General features: G+C 52.2%; 1 protein-coding gene across 4 annotated transcripts in view; it reads left to right on the forward strand.

The window, feature by feature from the left end:
• The window catches only part of BCL11B (BCL11 transcription factor B), a 97971-nt gene extending 80203 nt beyond the window's left edge, over positions 1 to 17768 (forward strand). For all 4 annotated transcript variants that reach the window (XM_086708845.1, XM_086708846.1, XM_086708844.1 and 1 more), the window contains one exon: positions 10578 to 17768. In XM_086708845.1, the coding sequence (XP_086564971.1) occupies positions 10578 to 12628 (2051 nt within the window). In that variant the 3' untranslated portion in view covers positions 12629 to 17768. The remainder of the gene's footprint in view (positions 1 to 10577) is intronic.
• The last annotated feature ends 216 nt before the right edge of the window (positions 17769 to 17984 follow it).

The raw sequence follows: 17984 nt of genomic DNA on the forward strand, positions 1-17984 counted from the left end.
AGCTGGCTGGAGTAACTCAAACACTGCAGTTGGTTAACCTGGACGAGGCCAGGCGGGCACCTCGGCCCCAGCCAGGGTGCGGCGGTGCCCCCCCTCCCCCCCCCCCCCCCCCGCCAGGGGACGCGCCACAGCTGGGGCTCCCCGCCAGCCCCACCGCGCTGTTCTCCAGGGAGGGTGCCCGGGAGATGGGTGCCCCATTCGGGGGGCAGAGGAGGTTCCCGCGCTGCCTGCGGGCCCCTCGCTGTGCCTGGCCTTGCCCCTGCACCCGGGGGAAGCGCTGACCGGCTGCGGAAGGACGATGTGTGGCCCGTTGTCCTCAAGGGGCCATGGCTTCCGTCTCAGCCTGCAGTCGGAGAGGCATACTGTGCATATTGAAGAAAACAAAACTAAAGAGAAGGAGAAGGGGAGGAACCCACCCACCCAGGCAAACCCAAGCGTGGCCGGTTGCCGGTTAGTGGCGGTGGGACCGGGTGACCGTCCCCGCAGCCCTTTGGAAGGGGTGGGGGGAGGGAGGGCGGCACAGTAAAGACAGATGACTGGTTGGTGGGAAAACACTTGGTGATCCAGACAGTGCTCCCCCATTCGCGCGGTCCAGTTTTTATCCTATAATTGCCTATCATTATACACAATTTAAATATTCAAACATTCTCCACAAACCTTGGGCTAGCGTGTTTTTATTACAAATTCAGAACAAGGGAATAACCTTTAACTTCAGAGACAAATGAGACAAATTTACAAGTGCATGTCTGCTGTTTTCTTGTGTTTTATCAATCCCCGTGGACCGGAACACTTTTGCTATAACGCCACTCTGAACAATATACATATATTACTACTTGTTTGTAGTGTGTCGGTAATGAGTCCCCTCTGCATTCGCTAACCTATATAACTCGGCGTCGAGGCTCTCCATAACGTCAATTATCTCCTCGGAGCTAAACGTACACTCCATTAAAACGAGATTTACTGCCCCTGCAATACTTCTTGGGGTGGAATGCGGAGATTTTTGTGGATTTAAGGAAAGGAAGGAAGCCTTATTCCTGCCTGGTGAAGGAAGTCATGAATAATGGAGAAGAGAGACTTCCTGTGTCAGCCAGAACGCGTGCGTGAGGCACCACGAGGTGCGCCCACGTCTGCTCACAACGGCTCTCAATACACACCCGCGGCGCGTGCCTTGATTTTTTTTTTTCTTACCTGTTCGTTTCTTAATTCACTCTTTATTTTTCCATTAAATGATAAGGAGGATTTGCACCATGCTTCCTCTTCACATCCTCTGCTAAGTTCCTGTCCCCAGAGTGCCGGAATCCTTTCAGAAAACCTCATATTTGGGGGAGGGGGGGTTGGGAGGGGGGGGGCCAAACCACCAAAATACGTTTATCTGTCGGCCCACCACATCCCACTGTTGTAGGTCCTTTTCAGAGAAGTCTGCAGAAAGATTTCAAGGGAATCTGACGACGCGTTCGTCTATTTTGGGGAAGACATACTATTTCCAGCTGATTTGAGCGCCTTATGCAAAGGGGGGGGGGGAGTTCTATAAAGATGATCTTGAGGAATGTGCCGTAGTTTTTTGAGGGTGCTGTAAGTGAGTTGCCACATCTCAGATCACTCTGTGTGTCCTGCCTCTGGCTTCTCCATCTGACTAGCACACAGTGCTGTTCTCACCCTTCCCCGAGATGCCCCCGCGGTCAGCAGTATTGCTTTGTTTCGGGGCTTGGGTGGCTGTTTCCTGAGCCTGAAAGGCACACCTGGTCTGACCACAGAATTGAGCAGTTGAAATCGAGACTGGGGCGGGGGGGAATCTGGGGTGCATGGTGTCAGCAGCTGTAGTTGAGTTCTGATACTTTGTTCCACTGAGAACCTGGCCCGCCCTGTTCCTGAGGCTGGCTTACGGGTCTAGGGGGTTCAGATGGGAGTCTTGCTGGAATGATAGAACTCCCGCTGGAGAGAGTGATTTAGAAGCCACCTTGTCGGGCCAGCGGTCCTCACAGATTGGACTTTAAATTTCCTCCTTGCATTTCCCAGGCCCCCCTGGCTTCCTTTCTTTATGTCTTATGGTTTCATAGTTGGGGAAGGGTGGATCTGGTCTCAGAAAGAGCCATCGAAGGGGTTCTCCTGTGTCCTTTGGCTGTACTGTCATTTTGTTGTATGGAACAGTTTCTGACTCGAGTAGGCCTTGAGTGTGGGTTTAGAAATCTTCATATTAAAAAAAAATATATATATATATCAAAGCTTTCACCGTGATGGAATTTCTAGCAATGGAATTTGTTCTGTAGCCAGCTCAGTTTCTTTGTGGGTTTTCAGAGCCTCCTCAGATTGATCCAAAACCACATTTTCAGTCCCGTATCCTTTTCCTCGCCTCTGTGAGTCTGGGGTCCCACGACCCTTTGTGCATGCCGTTTCCTCTGCCTTGCACCCCCTTTCTCTCCTTTCTCTGCAAGATAGACTCATTTTTCCATCATTCAGCTCTAGGACCTCCCCTTCTGAGAGGTCTTCCCTGATCCTCCCACACTGCCAATCTCTCCCTCCTCTGGGTCCCGTGCCACATGTCACACTGTAGACCTCGTGGCCTGAAGCCTTACTAGAAACGTGTGGAATTATTAGCTCTTGAACTCAACTGTGGGCTCCATGCGGGCAGATGTGCATTTCTGTGTCCCTTCACTCAGCACGGGGCCTGGCACGCGGCAGATGGGTCCTGCATTTGTAGAGCAAAGGGAGGAGGGGGGAGGGGCATATGGCTAAATGATATTGAAGACATCCTTTCATCCCCAGCCCCCTACCTGTGGCTTCCTGGAAGGGAGGGGTCACGGCCAGTTCCCCTGAATAGTGCCTGCCAGGTTGGCATCTGGTGCATGATGGCCGAATGGAGAATGAATGAATGAATGAATGAATAAGAAGGGCATGTCTCTAGAGCATTTGGGGGCACAGTTAGATTTCCTTGGGTTCACTAACTTCCCAGGTGTGCCTCTTTTGCTGGAAGCAAGATTCAGTGGTGTTTTTGTGCACGACCAGCTGTCTAGGGGAACGATAGAGGCTGTGGGGGAGGCTGGAGGCCCAGTCGCCCAGCCCCGAGTTAACTCCAGGCATATGAAGCGCACAGCTTACCTGGGCCGCAAGGACGCTGGCAGGGTCGGCGGACTGTCCCCCAACACCGCGAGGCTGCGTGAAGTTTTCCCACCCGTGTAAGGTCTCCGTTCTCAGCCAGGGTACGCGTGCTGTCTTCTGCGTGAAGCCCGCAGCTTGTTGGTGTTCACCAGCAGGTAGAGTGGTTTGCGTGCCTGCTCCGGGTTCCTCCCCGGGGCCGGTGATAGTGGCCTTTGTGGTTCCATGGACGGGGCAGCCAGGTGCGTGTCTGGACACAGCACAGGCCCTGGGCTCAGACCCTGTGTGAATCTGGGGTCTGTGAACCATAAGCCGTGCGAACTCACCTGTGATGAGACTTAGTTTCTTTTTTACACCAAGTCTGGATTAAAACCCACTTTCCAAAGTTGCCGTGAGCATCTGCCTAAGAGCACAAGTCCAACACTGGCACGTGCAGATCGCAGGCAAGTTGAACACTCCAAGGTCAAGGACAGATTATGATAGTACGAGTGATCAGTATCAGGTAGTATTCCCTGGATGCTGTGGGAACATACTGGCGGCAGGGGGGTGGGGTGGGGGTGTGCTGGCTCTCACAAGACGTTTTGCAGGTAGAGAAGCAAAGGCAAGTATTCTGGGCACAGGGAAGGGCGGATGCAAGCTGGCGTGCATACATGAGGACTAAATGGGGCCGTGCAGACGAGAACCCCACAGCGCAGGCTCTGAACCCAAACGCAGCCGAGCCCAAATATTCTCCCCTCTTCCAGCACCACGGCTGCCTACGGAGCAGTGCTCCTACTTTTCATCAAATGACTGAGAGGGGGCATCAGGTGTTCCGTGAGCTCTGGCCGCCTGGGGAGAGTCCCTGGTGGATAAAGGGTGCCCGGCTCCTGTCTGTGCAGTGAATGAACGAAGAGCCCGCGTCGCCTTTGCCCTCAGCCGGACACCCACTGCTGCCTACTGAATTCAGCCCCGTCTCACCGGGCTCCCCACTTACCGGGCTTCTGTGGCCCGGGGTCCACAGATCCCAGACAGTGGCACGCTTTACGTGGTGATGAGGGTCGAGAGGATTCCGAGGCCTGGAGGGAGAGCGCAGGGATGGAGCCGTGTCTGCCACAGGCACTGGTGGAGGGCGTGGGCTCCGCTAACCGAGCCAGCCGAGGCTGGCTGAGCACCCGGGAGATCGTACAGGATGGTGTATGGCTTTTATCACCGCCACCAGGACCAAGAAAGTGCATCTGTTCCCCAATCAGCGTGACTTCACAGAGTTACCGCAGTGCCAGCCCAAAGCAGCACATCTCCACTTTTGAGTTAGCACACGGGCTGGAATGAAAGGTCAGGTAACCAAGGCATAGCCTCCCCATTACCATGTCCAAGTGCCTGGGCCGGGGCTGAGGTCTGTACATTTTCTCCCTTGACCAGGCTTTTATCAGTCAGCACGTAGCTCAAGAGCACACCGCGGGGCTGACCGCCTTCTCTCTTCCAGCCCTCCGTGTCCTCATCTGTGACACGGTGCCTGGGACACCATGTCCTTAGTTGGGGGTTGTCTGGAGCCTCGGCTGAGGTCCCGTTCTAGTCAGCTGCGGCAGGCTCGTGTCAGGATTTAATGGCGGTTAAGTTACTGCTGCCATTATGCCCGTAGCCGTACCTTCCTGCTCCAAGAGGCTGAGGTTTGACAGAGCACGTTCAGAACGAGCAGGGGTGGTTGTAGATTTTGTAGATGGCCATGCTCAGAAAGAATACAAATGGCAAAACCCACGAAAACCGCTGGGGTGGCCAGCTGACATTTTCTCTCTGGGATCACGAAAGGGGAGACCGACTGTATTTAAACTAAGAAGGGGTCTGCACATTGGAGGGATAATAGTGATGATAATTATTACCATTTTGGAACCGTGGGGATGGTATTGTTAGCAGTCACAGACACTGGAGGAGGACTGGGTGATTGGCTGGTGACCCAAGTGCACCCTGATGTCCAGAGACGGGAAGGGCCTGCTGTAGGAGGACCCTGAGATCCAGCATCCTGCCCCTGCATCCAGGTCCTGGGTCCTGTTGCCCTCCCCCCCCCCCCCCGCCCCCCGCCATGGGCTTATTTGCTTTGTGAAACGTCTCCCTCCAGGGTCAAGGCCTGAGGTGGCCCCGAGTGGGTTCCATAAGATGATCGGTACCCTTCCCTGAAGGGACACACAGTGTGGCAGGTGAACCTCTTTTTTGGGCATTTTCATTGTAAAACAGGCCCTGACAAGCGTACAAAGAACCATCCATCCCTCGGTGGCACTGTGTGCTGGAGAGACGGCTGGGACCGAGTCTGGGGTCTGAAACCCTGAGGACGGGCACGGCCCTCTCCCTGCTGGCTGTGGGACTCTCCCTGTTTCTCGGAGCTTCTGTTTCCTCACGTTCCGGCAGGATGCAGCCCTCGCCTGGCCTTCCTCGGAGGCCATGTGAGTAACGATGAAATGCGCTAATGCACGCAAAAATGCCAAACCAGCTGTAAAGCACTTTGCAAACTGTGGAGGGCTGTGTGAAGCCAAGACCCAGGTCTGACCTCTGCGGCCGGGTGTCTGGATTCTAATTTTGCTGCCGGCTTTGGAGAACATGGCCCCGCTCGAGCTGGGAGTTTAGGTACCCTTGCTGCTCGCCTCCGAGCAGCAGTGACCCACTGCGTCTTCCACAGGTCCGAGTGCCCTTCCAGGTGGTATCAGCTGGCCTTTAGAGGGACCTGTTAAACTAGCACGCTCAGTTATGGCCTTTTCGTTGACTAATCAATTAAAGGTGTTGTTTTAAAAAAAATTTTTTTTTTATATTTATTTTTTTTTGAGAGACAGAGTGAGACAAAGTGAGAGTGGGGGAGGGACAGAGAGAGAGGGAGACAACAGAATCCGAAGCAGGCTCCAGGCTCCGACCTGTCAGCACAGAGCCTGATGTGGGGCTCGAACCCACAGGCTGTGAGATCATGACCTGAGCAGAAGTCGGACGCTCAACCGACTGAGCCACCCCGGCGCCCCAAGGTGTGTTTTTTTATTGAACATCCCCGATACCTTTATTGGTGTTATTAGAGTAACCGGCATACCAAGGAGGAACAATTATTTAAATGCTCATTAAAAACGAAACAAAACAAAACAAAACCCCTCCTGGCAGAGGGAGACTCTCATTTCATCTGCAAGAGTCCAGTTGCCTGTCGGTTCCCAAGAGGCACAATGAAAAATGATGTTTCCTCGACGTTTGCAAGTTCTCACTTCCCCGGAACCTCTAATGCATTAGGCAGGCCGCGTTACAATTCCTCCCAGGTTTCATTACTGCCAGACTTCACAGAAAGGCATCGTTGAAACGTGGATGCACCTGCCAGGTACGAGGATGAACACTAAACACCAAAACCTACAAACTTCTGCACAGTGGTGCACGATTTACGGCGTGTGTCCACATACAGGGTCTCATTGGATACCTCCAGCCCTCTTTGGAGGCAGGCGTTATTATTCCCATTCTACTGATGAGGAAACCAAGGCTCAAGGAGGTTGTGATTTGATCGACTTCACTGAGCTGGAGATGTCAAGGCAGAGGTGTGAACCCATGCCGCCGTCCAGGCTCGTGGGAAGGGAGGGTTTCGAACTTCAGAAAAACATAAGGACTGCCTTTAGAGCCGTTAAAGCGAAGAAGCTCCAGTCTGGGTTTGTGCCAACTGAGGAGTGAAAATGTCTGAGGAAGGAAGCAAGCAAGCAAGGACAGACACGGGCCCTGGCTTCTGAGTTGCCAAGCCTGATTTAGTGATGCAAGTACAGCTGACATTTCTAGGTCTCTAGGCCGGGTCTGACGTCAGTTCAGAATAATCTAGGCATCCACCTGTCACTCGGAACCTCAGCAGCCCCAGCAGCAGCGTGGTGGGAAGTGGATCATGTCTGGGCTGCTGGCAAAGTCATCACCTCATGGAGCCTCCGGCTCACCTCTGGGCAGGTGGCCCTGAGCTTGAGGAGGGAGGGGATCATCACCTCTGGTCCCTGGGAGGGGAGGGGAGGGGGCCGACCCTTTGGACAAGTCTTCCCTTGCGTCTAAAAAAATGAGGTGTCCGTGACTGGTAGGCCGCAAGTGTAAAATATTTAGCGAGTTTTCGAATAGAAAAATGTTCCGAGTGGCTCTTCAAAGACTTCTGACACTGTTCACTTGTGAAAAGTGAGCAGCCCCTAGTGCTCAAGGCTACTTCGAGGCAAGAGAGAACCGTGAACTGGTAATGTGGAAATGAACGTTTTATTAAAAAAAAAAAAAAAAAAAAAAAAGGTTGGGGAGAGTGGAAAGGGACTCGTCTAGGGAGGGCCTCTGAGGGCTGTGAGATTTTTAGAAAAGTCAGAAGCTGTCAGGTCCCGGGAAGGCCGTCCCTGGCAGTCTTGCCTCCGCGAGGAGGAAAGTCTGGGAACCGAACCACAGCGGTTCATTCAGGGGAGCGGGAAAAGAAAGGGCTTCCTCCGGCGTGAGGAGTGGCCCTGGGATCCGATGTGACAGACGCCTAGCTCTTCCCCACCTGACGGTGGTTTACGGACAGGTGACCCCCTCTTTCAGCCGCTCCAGAATTTTAGGGGGCATCTTTTTTTTTTTTTTACCTTTTCTTTACTTTTCAGAAGTGGAAACATCTGAGCTCTTTAGAACATGTAGCTACATGCTTCCCAGCAGCTGCCATTTTGAGTTACAAAAATGTTTTCATCGGCCATTTCGGCTGAAGAGCAGTCTTTATTCCTGGCCTGCCAGGGAGTTCTGCGTTTTTTTCTGACATCCCCATCCCGCACCGGCGGTGGAACTTTTAGAAAACGTGTGGCCATCAGAACAAGAAACAGGAAGTGCTCTGGAGTTGAAGCCCAAGGAACGAAGATGATGAACAAAGAGATGGCGGGGGGGGGGGGGGGGGGGGAGGCGGAAGGAGGTGGCCCCACTTAAAAACATGAAGAACAGCTGTGTGCCATAAATCGATTAATTAGAGATTCCGAAGCCAAGGTGAAGGGTACAGAAACGCTCTTTAATTTGAAGATCTATGACCTTGTGGGATGTGGCACTTCATTTGCGTTATTAGCTCCCGTGTCAGAAAGGGACATTTTATTTATCTTCTTGTTATTTATTACGTATTTATTCTGCCTTGCTCTAGAAAAGGATTTGAGCGGGACTCTAAATATTATGGCTTCTGGCCAGCTCTCTTGTGAGGCAGTGTGAGGCGAAGGGTTCTGTTCTCCCAAGTACATTAACTAATAAGCTAGGACGGGAGATGGCGTCTTCTTTGCCAGCTGAGGGATGTGTGCTGGAAGGGAAGGCCCAGGGCCTGTCCTGCTGAACGGCCTCCCGGGAGAAACATGGCGGCCCAGGGCCTTGGGCATTTTCCAGGTGGGCAAAAGTCTCCTCAGGGACTCCCAACACAGGGAACTGAATTACCCAGACGTACTGGACACACCGGAGGAAGAGAATTGCCTCAGTGGATCTACTTGAGCTGGTTTTAAAAGTGAAGTGAAGTTGAAGCTCAGAATTCTTTTTTTTCTTCTCCGTCCTTCCCCCTGCCCGCTGGTGTCCTTGCCACCACACATGTATATACAGACTAGGAGACGAGAGTGGACTGATGATTCCTGGAGGACACCAAACCTGAAACACACGTCTTGGTTGCCGGTGGGGGGTGATCTGGCCCAGTTGGTTGTGTGGTCTGGGAGGATCTCCACCCGGCACCATGGGATGTGCGCACGCTGCCCCCCGAAGCGGTCCGGCCTACCCTGCGTAGGACTCAGGCCGTTGGGTCTTTGAGTCGCTTGGTTTTTACAGCTAAGCATGAAGTCCTCTGGAAACATAATTCGAACAAGTCAAAATAAAAACAAATCTCTGCATGGGATTTCAGAAGTCCTCAAGTCTTTGGGGGAAAGGTCGAGATGGAGGGGTCTTCTCCACTCTGCACTGCACTGTGTTCTCACGTCATCTTCCTGACTTGGGGCGTGGAAATCCATCTGCACCTTTGGCTTCTCCGGGGAGTCTGCGGCTACCATGCCTTCTCAGCGTTAAGACCTTCCAGCTACAGGAAAGCTCTTAAAAGGGGTTTTTCAAGATCGCGGCTGTGATGTCTTGTTCTCTTTTCCCTCCCGGCCAGCGAGCGAATCTCGGGGTAGAAAGCAGGGCCCGCCCGCACCTGCGCCTTTATAGGAAGCCCGAGCAGAGGTTCAGACGGAAAAGGCAGCGAGTTTGGCCCGCAGGGTGAGGAGGGAGGCCACGAGACAGGTTCTGGCTGAAACATTCAGCCTCCATTTTGTGACAGCCCCGATGATGGACAAAGACAGTAACGTTTTTGGCTCAGTGCCCACAAGTGTCCACTACGATTTGCTTCCGACGCCACGGGAGCCAGTATGTAACAAATCCACACTTGCCACCATTCATCCTGACCACCCCGTCAGATTTGACATTCCCCCGTGCGGTTAGCATTCTGGCAAAGGACTTCATGGAGGCCAGTGGCCCCCTATCCAGCCCCCTCCCAGCGGCTGGTGGAGGCCGGCTTCCGTGGTTAGGGCCATGGGAGGAATGGGGGGGCCTCCATGTGAGGCCATAGGAGGAATGGGGGGGGGCAGCTGCCACACAGCAGCAATCTTCTTATGCTGAATTCCTTCTGTTCCTTCATATCCACGTTTAAATTTGATGGTGCTTTCTGCATGTAGTGTGGTGTGTGAAACCCTAGAAGGTCCTATAGCAAAAATCCCAAACGATGCAGAGGGATCAGCCATGTCACTTCAAAACAATGTCTGCCAGGCAATTGAGTGTGACTTGTGTGTTTTAGAACCTCCTTGGATCAAGTGTTGACTAACCAGTGGTTCTAAAGGGGGGGGGGCATTGAGCTGCGGTTTTGCCCCCACCAGGGGACACTTGGTAACGACGCCTGGAGAGTTCTGTGATCCTCATAACTGGGGGAGGGAGTGTGACTGGCTTGTAGGGGGTGGGGGCCAGGGATGCTGCTGAACATTCTACAAGGCACAGGACCCCCTCCCCCCAACACAGTCATCGAGATCCAAATGTCACCAGTGGCCTTGGTGGATAAAACCCTGGTCCCTCACGGTTGTGGTGTCCCTGCTGTTTTCTCATTGACATCGGTCATTCTCACCAACGCGGCCTCATTTGGCTTCTGAGGCAATGGGGACAAGAGCGCCTCTTCTTTAGGGAAAGCAAGCAGAAGTCTAGGAATTTGGGGTTGCTTGCTGAGGTCGTGTGGCCGATCTGGGCTCCGCGGGGGCAACCTGCCCACAGAGCCAGCTTGCCTCAGCCTTCCAGCCCCGTGGAGCCTTGGCCGGAGCGTCCCAACACGTCGCCGGCCTCGGCCTGCCCCGAAGGGGCCCCGAGGCCGCCCTCCAGAGCCGCGCGGATCCGGGACTCGCTTCGCGCTCCTCCCCCCACTGCCCCACCCCCCCCCCCCTACATCCCCACCGCGCGCCTTCAGGTCCGTGGCCCCGCGGCGCGCGCGCCCCGTCCGCTTCTCACGCTCTCTCTGCCTTTCTGTCCGTGTGTCTCCCCAGGTAAAGATGAGCCTTCCAGCTACATTTGCACAACATGCAAGCAGCCCTTCAACAGCGCGTGGTTCCTGCTGCAGCACGCGCAGAACACGCACGGCTTCCGCATCTACCTGGAGCCCGGGCCGGCCAGCAGCTCGCTCACGCCGCGGCTCACCATCCCGCCGCCGCTCGGGCCCGAGGCCGTGGCCCAGTCCCCGCTCATGAATTTCCTGGGCGACAGCAACCCCTTCAACCTGCTGCGCATGACGGGCCCCATCCTGCGGGAGCACCCGGGCTTCGGCGAGGGCCGCCTGCCCGGCACGCCGCCGCTCTTCAGCCCGCCGCCGCGCCACCACCTGGACCCGCACCGCCTCAGTGCCGAGGAGATGGGGCTCGTCGCCCAGCACCCCAGTGCCTTTGACCGAGTCATGCGCCTCAACCCCATGGCCATCGACTCGCCCGCCATGGACTTCTCGCGGCGGCTCCGCGAGCTGGCGGGCAACAGCTCCACGCCGCCGCCCGTGTCGCCGGGCCGCGGCAACCCTATGCACCGGCTCCTGAACCCCTTCCAGCCCAGCCCCAAGTCCCCGTTCCTGAGCACGCCGCCGCTGCCGCCCATGCCGCCCGGGGGCACGCCGCCGCCGCAGCCGCCGGCCAAGAGCAAGTCGTGCGAGTTCTGCGGCAAGACGTTCAAGTTCCAGAGCAATCTCATCGTGCACCGGCGCAGCCACACGGGCGAGAAGCCCTACAAGTGCCAGCTGTGCGACCACGCGTGCTCGCAGGCGAGCAAGCTCAAGCGCCACATGAAGACGCACATGCACAAGGCCGGCTCGCTGGCCGGCCGCTCCGACGACGGCCTCTCGGCCGCCAGCTCCCCGGAGCCCGGCACCAGCGAGCTGGCCGGCGAGGGCCTCAAGGCGGCCGACGGCGACTTCCGCCACCACGAGAGCGACCCGTCGCTGGGCCACGAGCCCGAGGAGGAGGACGAGGAGGAGGAGGAGGAGGAGGAGGAGCTGCTGCTGGAGAACGAGAGCCGGCCGGAGTCGAGCTTCAGCATGGACTCGGAGCTGAGCCGCAACCGCGAGAACGGCGGCGGCGGGGTGGCCGGGGTGGCGGGCGCGGGCGGCGTGGGCGGCGCGGCCAAGGCGCTGGCCGACGAGAAGGCGCTGGTGCTGGGCAAGGTCATGGAGAACGTGGGGCTGGGCGCGCTGCCGCAGTACGGCGAGCTGCTGGCCGACAAGCCCAAGCGCGGCGCCTTCCTGAAGCGCGCGCCGGGCGGCGGCGACGCGGGCGACGACGACGACGCGGGCGGCTGCGGCGACGCGGGCCCGGGCGGCGCGGTCAACGGGCGCGGCGGCGGCTTCGCGCCGGGCGCCGAGCCCTTCCCGGGCCTGTTCCCGCGCAAGCCGGCGCCGCTGCCCAGCCCCGGGCTCAACAGCGCCGCCAAGCGCATCAAGGTGGAGAAGGACCTGGAGCTGCCGCCCGCCACGCTCATCCCGTCCGAGAACGTGTACTCGCAGTGGCTCGTGGGCTACGCGGCGTCGCGGCACTTCATGAAGGACCCCTTCCTGGGCTTCACGGACGCGCGCCAGTCGCCCTTCGCCACGTCGTCCGAGCACTCGTCCGAGAACGGCAGCCTGCGCTTCTCCACGCCGCCCGGGGACCTGCTGGACGGCGGGCTGTCGGGCCGCAGCGGCACGGCCAGCGGCGGCAGCACGCCGCACCTGGGCGGCCCGGGCCCCGGGCGGCCGAGCTCCAAGGAGGGCCGCCGCAGCGACACGTGCGAGTACTGCGGCAAGGTGTTCAAGAACTGCAGCAACCTGACGGTGCACCGGCGGAGCCACACCGGCGAGCGGCCTTACAAGTGCGAGCTGTGCAACTACGCGTGCGCGCAGAGCAGCAAGCTCACGCGCCACATGAAGACGCACGGGCAGATCGGCAAGGAGGTGTACCGCTGCGACATCTGCCAGATGCCCTTCAGCGTCTACAGCACCCTGGAGAAACACATGAAAAAGTGGCACGGGGAGCACTTGCTGACTAACGACGTCAAAATCGAGCAGGCCGAGAGGAGCTAAGCGCGCGGGGCCCCGGCGCCCCGCACCTGTACAGTGGAACCGTTGCCAATCGCGAGAATGCTGACCTTGACACTTGCCTCCGCGTCTGCGCCACTTCGGCACCCCCCCCACCCCGCCCCGGGCCCCCACCCTCCACCCCCGCGCGTCCCCGGGGGCCCCGGGGGAGGCGGCGCTCCAACCTAACCTGTGTCTACGAAGTCCTACGGAAACCCGAGGGTTGATGGAGGCAGTAAAAATTGTGGAGCCTTTTAACTGTGCAATAATTTCTGTATTTATTGGGTTTTGTAATTTTTTTGGCATGTGCAGGTACTTTTTATTATTATTCTTTGTGTTTAAATTCTTTTAAGAGATTTTGTTGGGTATCCATCCCTTCGTTGTTGTTTTTTTTTTTTGTTTTGTTTTTGTTTTTTTTTTTTGTTTGTTCGTTTGTTTTTTTAAACCCAGTAGTAGCCTGAGCAATGACTCCCGAGCAGTGTAGAAGGGAAGCTTATCTTTTAAATTATAATTTGGGGGGGAGGGCGCTGCTTTTTTGAAATTTAAGCTAAGCATGTGTAATTTCTTGTGAAGAAGCCAACACTTAAATGACTTTTAAAGTTTACTTTTTTTAATTCCTTCTTTGGTCCTGAAATAAAAAGTGGCATGCATTTTTTTTTGTTTTTTGTTTTTTGTTTTTGTTTTTTGTTTTTTTGGGTTTTTTTGGGGGGGGTGGATGTACAGCGGATAACAATCTTTAAAGTCGTAGCACTTTGCTTCAGAGTTGGAATGGAGATGTAGCACTGATGATGTCCTGAGTAACAGAGGCCTTTTCTGCAACCTTTACATTATACAAGGAAACGTTTTAGTGGTGGGGGCCCCCACCCCGAAAATTCCACACTGCCGGAGAAATGCCAGTTTTTGAGAGCTGCGGGGGGGGGGGGGGGAGAGGGGGATGGCCTGAGAGCATTCTACAGTGGTGTGGCATCAGCAGATAACTGTCCTTTTTTTGGGGTGTGGGTGTGTCCTGGGGTGCCGTCTTGGCTCTTTGCTGTAGATTAGGCTACATAAAATGGGCAGAGGGTACCTTTTTTTGGGTAGACGGTGATCTGCAGTGACACAGGAAGAAAGCCACCTTATTCTTTCAGGCTTCTTCTGGCTTGATGGCTTCTCTCTCTCTCTCTCTCTCTCTCTCTCTCTCTCTCTCTCTCTGTCTCTATCACCCCCACTACAAAAAGTCCCAAGTCCTATGTTGCTACAAGTGATAATTGACCGTGTCTCAAGCAGACAAGTGCCCTGCCGAGGTGAATTGAGAGAAGTTAGTATTCTCTCATTTAATGCACACTGATGACATTGTACGGACAGGGGGGAAAATCTTGCAAATTTCTGTTCCCTTTTACTGGAAAAGCAGGGAAAGAGTTCCATCCGAAGGTGCCCAGCGCTACTTTCCAATTTTTTTTTTTTTTCTATCCCATTAGGTTGGAAGGTACTAAACATTGGACTGTTAAGATTAGACATTGGAATTCTGTTGACCCGCACTTTAAAGCTTTTGTTTGCATTTAAATTAAATGGCTTCTAAACAAGAAATTGCAGCATATTCTTCTCTCTGGCCCAGAGGTGGGTTAAACTGTAAGGGACGGCTGAGATCGAGTGTCAGTGTTGCTAAGCATGGCATTCACAATACTGGCACTATAAAGAACAAAATAAAATAATTTATTGGACAGTTTTTCTACTGCCATTCAATTTGACGTGAGTGCCTTGAAAACTGATCTTCCTATTTGAGTCTCTTGAGACAAATGCAAACCTTTTTTTTTTTTTTTTTTTGGAAACGAAAAGACTTTTTAAGAGTAAAACAAGAAAAGTACATTCTTTAGATACAAACAAAGCCACCTTTACCTTTAATTAGATTAAATTTTAAAAATCCTGGCTGAAGATAGAGGACGTGAAAATGCCATAAGGACCCAATCAAATGAAGAAATAAACCCAGCACAACCGTGGACATCCTTAGCTGAATTATCCTCAACCCCTTTTGTTTTTGGGACAACGCTGCTTAGATTTGGCGTGGAGGTGATTTACTGCTGAATTAAAACTCAAGTGACAGAAGTTACACGCTGATATCGTTGAATGAAAAACAAAACAAACAAAAACAATTCAGGAACAATGGCTAATTTTTTTTCTAAAGTTAAATTTAGTGCACTCTGTCTTAAAAATACGTTTACAGTATTGGATACATACAAGGGTAAAAAAAAAATCGTGTGTATGTGTGTTGGAGCGATCATTTTTTTTTTTTTCAAAGTTTGCTTAATAGGTTATAAAAAAAATGCCACAGTGGCTGCGTGTATATTGTTTTCTTTTGGTGACGGGGTTTTAGTATATATTATATATATTAAAATTTCTTGATTACTGTAAAAGTGGACCAGTATTTGTAATAATTGAGAATGCCTGGGCATTTTACAAAACAAGAAAAAAAAAAAAACCCTTTTCTTTTCCTTGAAAATGTTGCAGTAAAACTTAAATGGTGGGTCTATAAATTTGTTCTTGTCACAGTAACTGTAAAGTCGGAGTTTTAGTAAATTCTTTTCTGCCTTGGGTGTTGAATTTTTATTTCAAAAAAAAATGTATAGAAACTTGTATTTGGGGATTAAAAGGGGATTGCTACACCATGTAGAAAAAGTATGTAGAAAAAAAGTGCTTAATATTGTTATTGCTTTGCAGAGAAAAAAAAAATCACATTTCTGACCTTGACCTTATTTTTCTCTTCCCGCCCCCTCTGGAATGGATATATTGGTTGGTTCATATGATGTAGGCACTTGCTGTATTTTTACTGGAGCTTGTAATTTTTTAACTGTAAGCTTGTCCTTTTAAAGGGATTTAATGTACCTTTTTGTTAGTGAATTTGGAAATAAAAAGAAAAAAAAAACAAAAACAAACAGGCTGCCATAATATATTTTTTTAATTTGGCAGGATAAAATGTTGCAAAAAAAAATTTGTATGTTAAGTCCTATTGTACAGGAGAAAGAGGGTTGTTTGACAACCTTTGAGGAAAAGAAACAAAAGGAAGTCGTTAAATGCTTTGGTTCACAGATCCTTTTAGTTGTATATATTTTTGTCGGAATTGGCCTATACAAAGGACTGTTGGAGCAGGGCTTCTCCCCGAACGCCCCGAACCTTGCATCAAGGCTCCCTGGTGTGGCCACAGCAGACCGGATGGGAAATCCTTTATTCGCGTTGAGTGGGAAAATCGGTTTTCGTAAAGATGTTGGTGACATCTCGCAGGGTCCTCTTGTTCTCTGAGAGGCCATCTGTAAGATGTCAGGGGTCCGAGGAGAGAGCGAGAGCATCTTCTCTACCGTCCATCGTGGCGGTCACCACCACATCTCCCGCCCGTAAGAGCAGAAAGAAATGCAAACCGAGCTTTCTTTAGTCCTTGGGAAAACCTGAAACAGACAAACGGAAGACGTAACAACAAGAGCTGGTGAATCAGCTAGGCACAGGTGACGTGAGCTGCTGTTGAGAGCAGCACACACTGGATTTCAGGAAGGAGTCCCCGTCACAACCAGGGCCTTTCGTGCCGCGGAGAGTGTTGGCCTGTTGTCTTTCTTACCTGCTCTGCTGCTTTTCTCGCTGAAACCTACATTCCGTCAGTTGCCGAGTGCCGAGGGCCTGGGATGAATTCGGTGCCTTTCCATATCTCTCTCTCCTTCCTCTGCGTTTCCTCTCCATCCCTCTCTATCAGCCCGTTGTTTGTCTTCTTCGTCTTTATTTAATTTCTTCTCTTTCTCCCTCCCTGTACCCCCCTTTTTCTTCGTCCTCTTTTTTTTTCTTCTTCCTTCCTTTTCTCTTCCTTTCCTTCTCTCTCTCTTTCTTTCTCTCCCTTTCTTTCTTTCTTCTTTCTTTCTTTCTTTCTTTCTTTTTTTTTTTTTTTTGTAAAGCCAAGTAGCTTTAAGATGAAATAAAGTGGTGGTTTTTTGGATGAGGGAATAATACATTTAAAAAAAAAATACCTATATCAGGAAGCCATTTTTTTATTTCAGGAACTGTAAAAACCATTATTTCAGGTTGTGAAAGTATAACCAAGCATCTTTTTGGGCAATTTCTTTACCAAATGCAGAAATCTTTCTTCTGGGAGCTTTTCCGTTCAGTACGCCCCTCCCTCCTTGCCACCTACCTTTGCAAAGTGAACAGAAATGGGGAGGAGGGGAGAGAAAGCTGAGATGTCAGTTTCCTACCTGCCCGACCCGACCTGAAGACCCAGGGGCTGCCCTTTCCTTCGGATGCCCTGTTAAGGTACTTGAGAGCCTCCAAGGTGGTCCTCCTGTCATTGCGAAAGCTAGCCAGCCCTCACCAGCTTACACAAAGTCACCAGAATGCCAGGACTAAGCCATCCTAAAGCACAAAGATTGTGTCTCTGTCGACCGCAGAGAAAAGCGCATTATGCTTCTCTCTCATGTTTAAGAAGCCAACACTGGAGCAGATGACGCAGTGAGAGGGGCCCCGAGCCTGGGTGACCCAGCCGACCTCAGGCCGGGTTCCATACTGCCACAACTTTGTTCAAAGTTGCCCCAAATTGGAACCTGCCACTTGCCATTAGAGGGTCTTTTATGGGGAGAGGGGGAGGCTGAACTACTCTAAAGCAAAATGTCAGAAAGTAAGGAAGCCAGCCTTTCATCCCGGTCCGAAGCGACGTAGTGAAGGTTCGGTTGCACACAGGCAAACCCGTGATTTTGGTGCTCTTTGTATCTCAAACCCTGCAAAGCAAAGTTCCATTGATTTAAGTTGTTTGCATTTGTACTGGCAAGGCAAAATATTTTTATTACCTTTTCTATTACTTATTGTATGAGCTTCTGTTGTTTACTTGGAGGTTCTGTCTTTTACTACAAGTTTGGAACTATTTATTATTGCTTGGTATTTGTGCTCAGTTTAAGAAACGGGCACTTTTTTTTTTTTATTATGGATAAAATGTTGAGATGACAGGAGGTCATTTCAATATCGCTTAGTAAAATATTTATTGTTCCTTTAATTCTCTGTACAAGATTTTGGGCCTCTTTTTCCCCTTAATGTCACGATGTTGAGTTCAGCATGTGTCTGCCATTTCATTTGTACGCTTGTTCAAGACCAAGTTTGTTCTGGTTCCAAGTTATAAAAATAAATTGGACATTTAACTTGATCTCCTAGCCTGGTCCTCTTCTGTGTCTTTGAGGGGTGGGTGGGGGGTGGACAGCTCATTTCCAAGGGGGGACTGAAGGTCTTTCTCCATTTTCCTCTCGACCCAAACCCTTGTGCCCACATCTGGGAAGACAGGAAATAATGGCCCGAGACACCCAACAGTTCTCTTTGTTTATCTTTTGGAGCCGCGTGATTTAGATCAGGGGTCCTCAGTCCT

This window comes from Puma concolor, chromosome B3, assembly GCF_028749965.1.
Source record: "Puma concolor isolate L17-30 chromosome B3, mPumCon1.1.hap2, whole genome shotgun sequence".
Classification (NCBI taxonomy): Eukaryota; Metazoa; Chordata; class Mammalia; order Carnivora; family Felidae; genus Puma; species Puma concolor.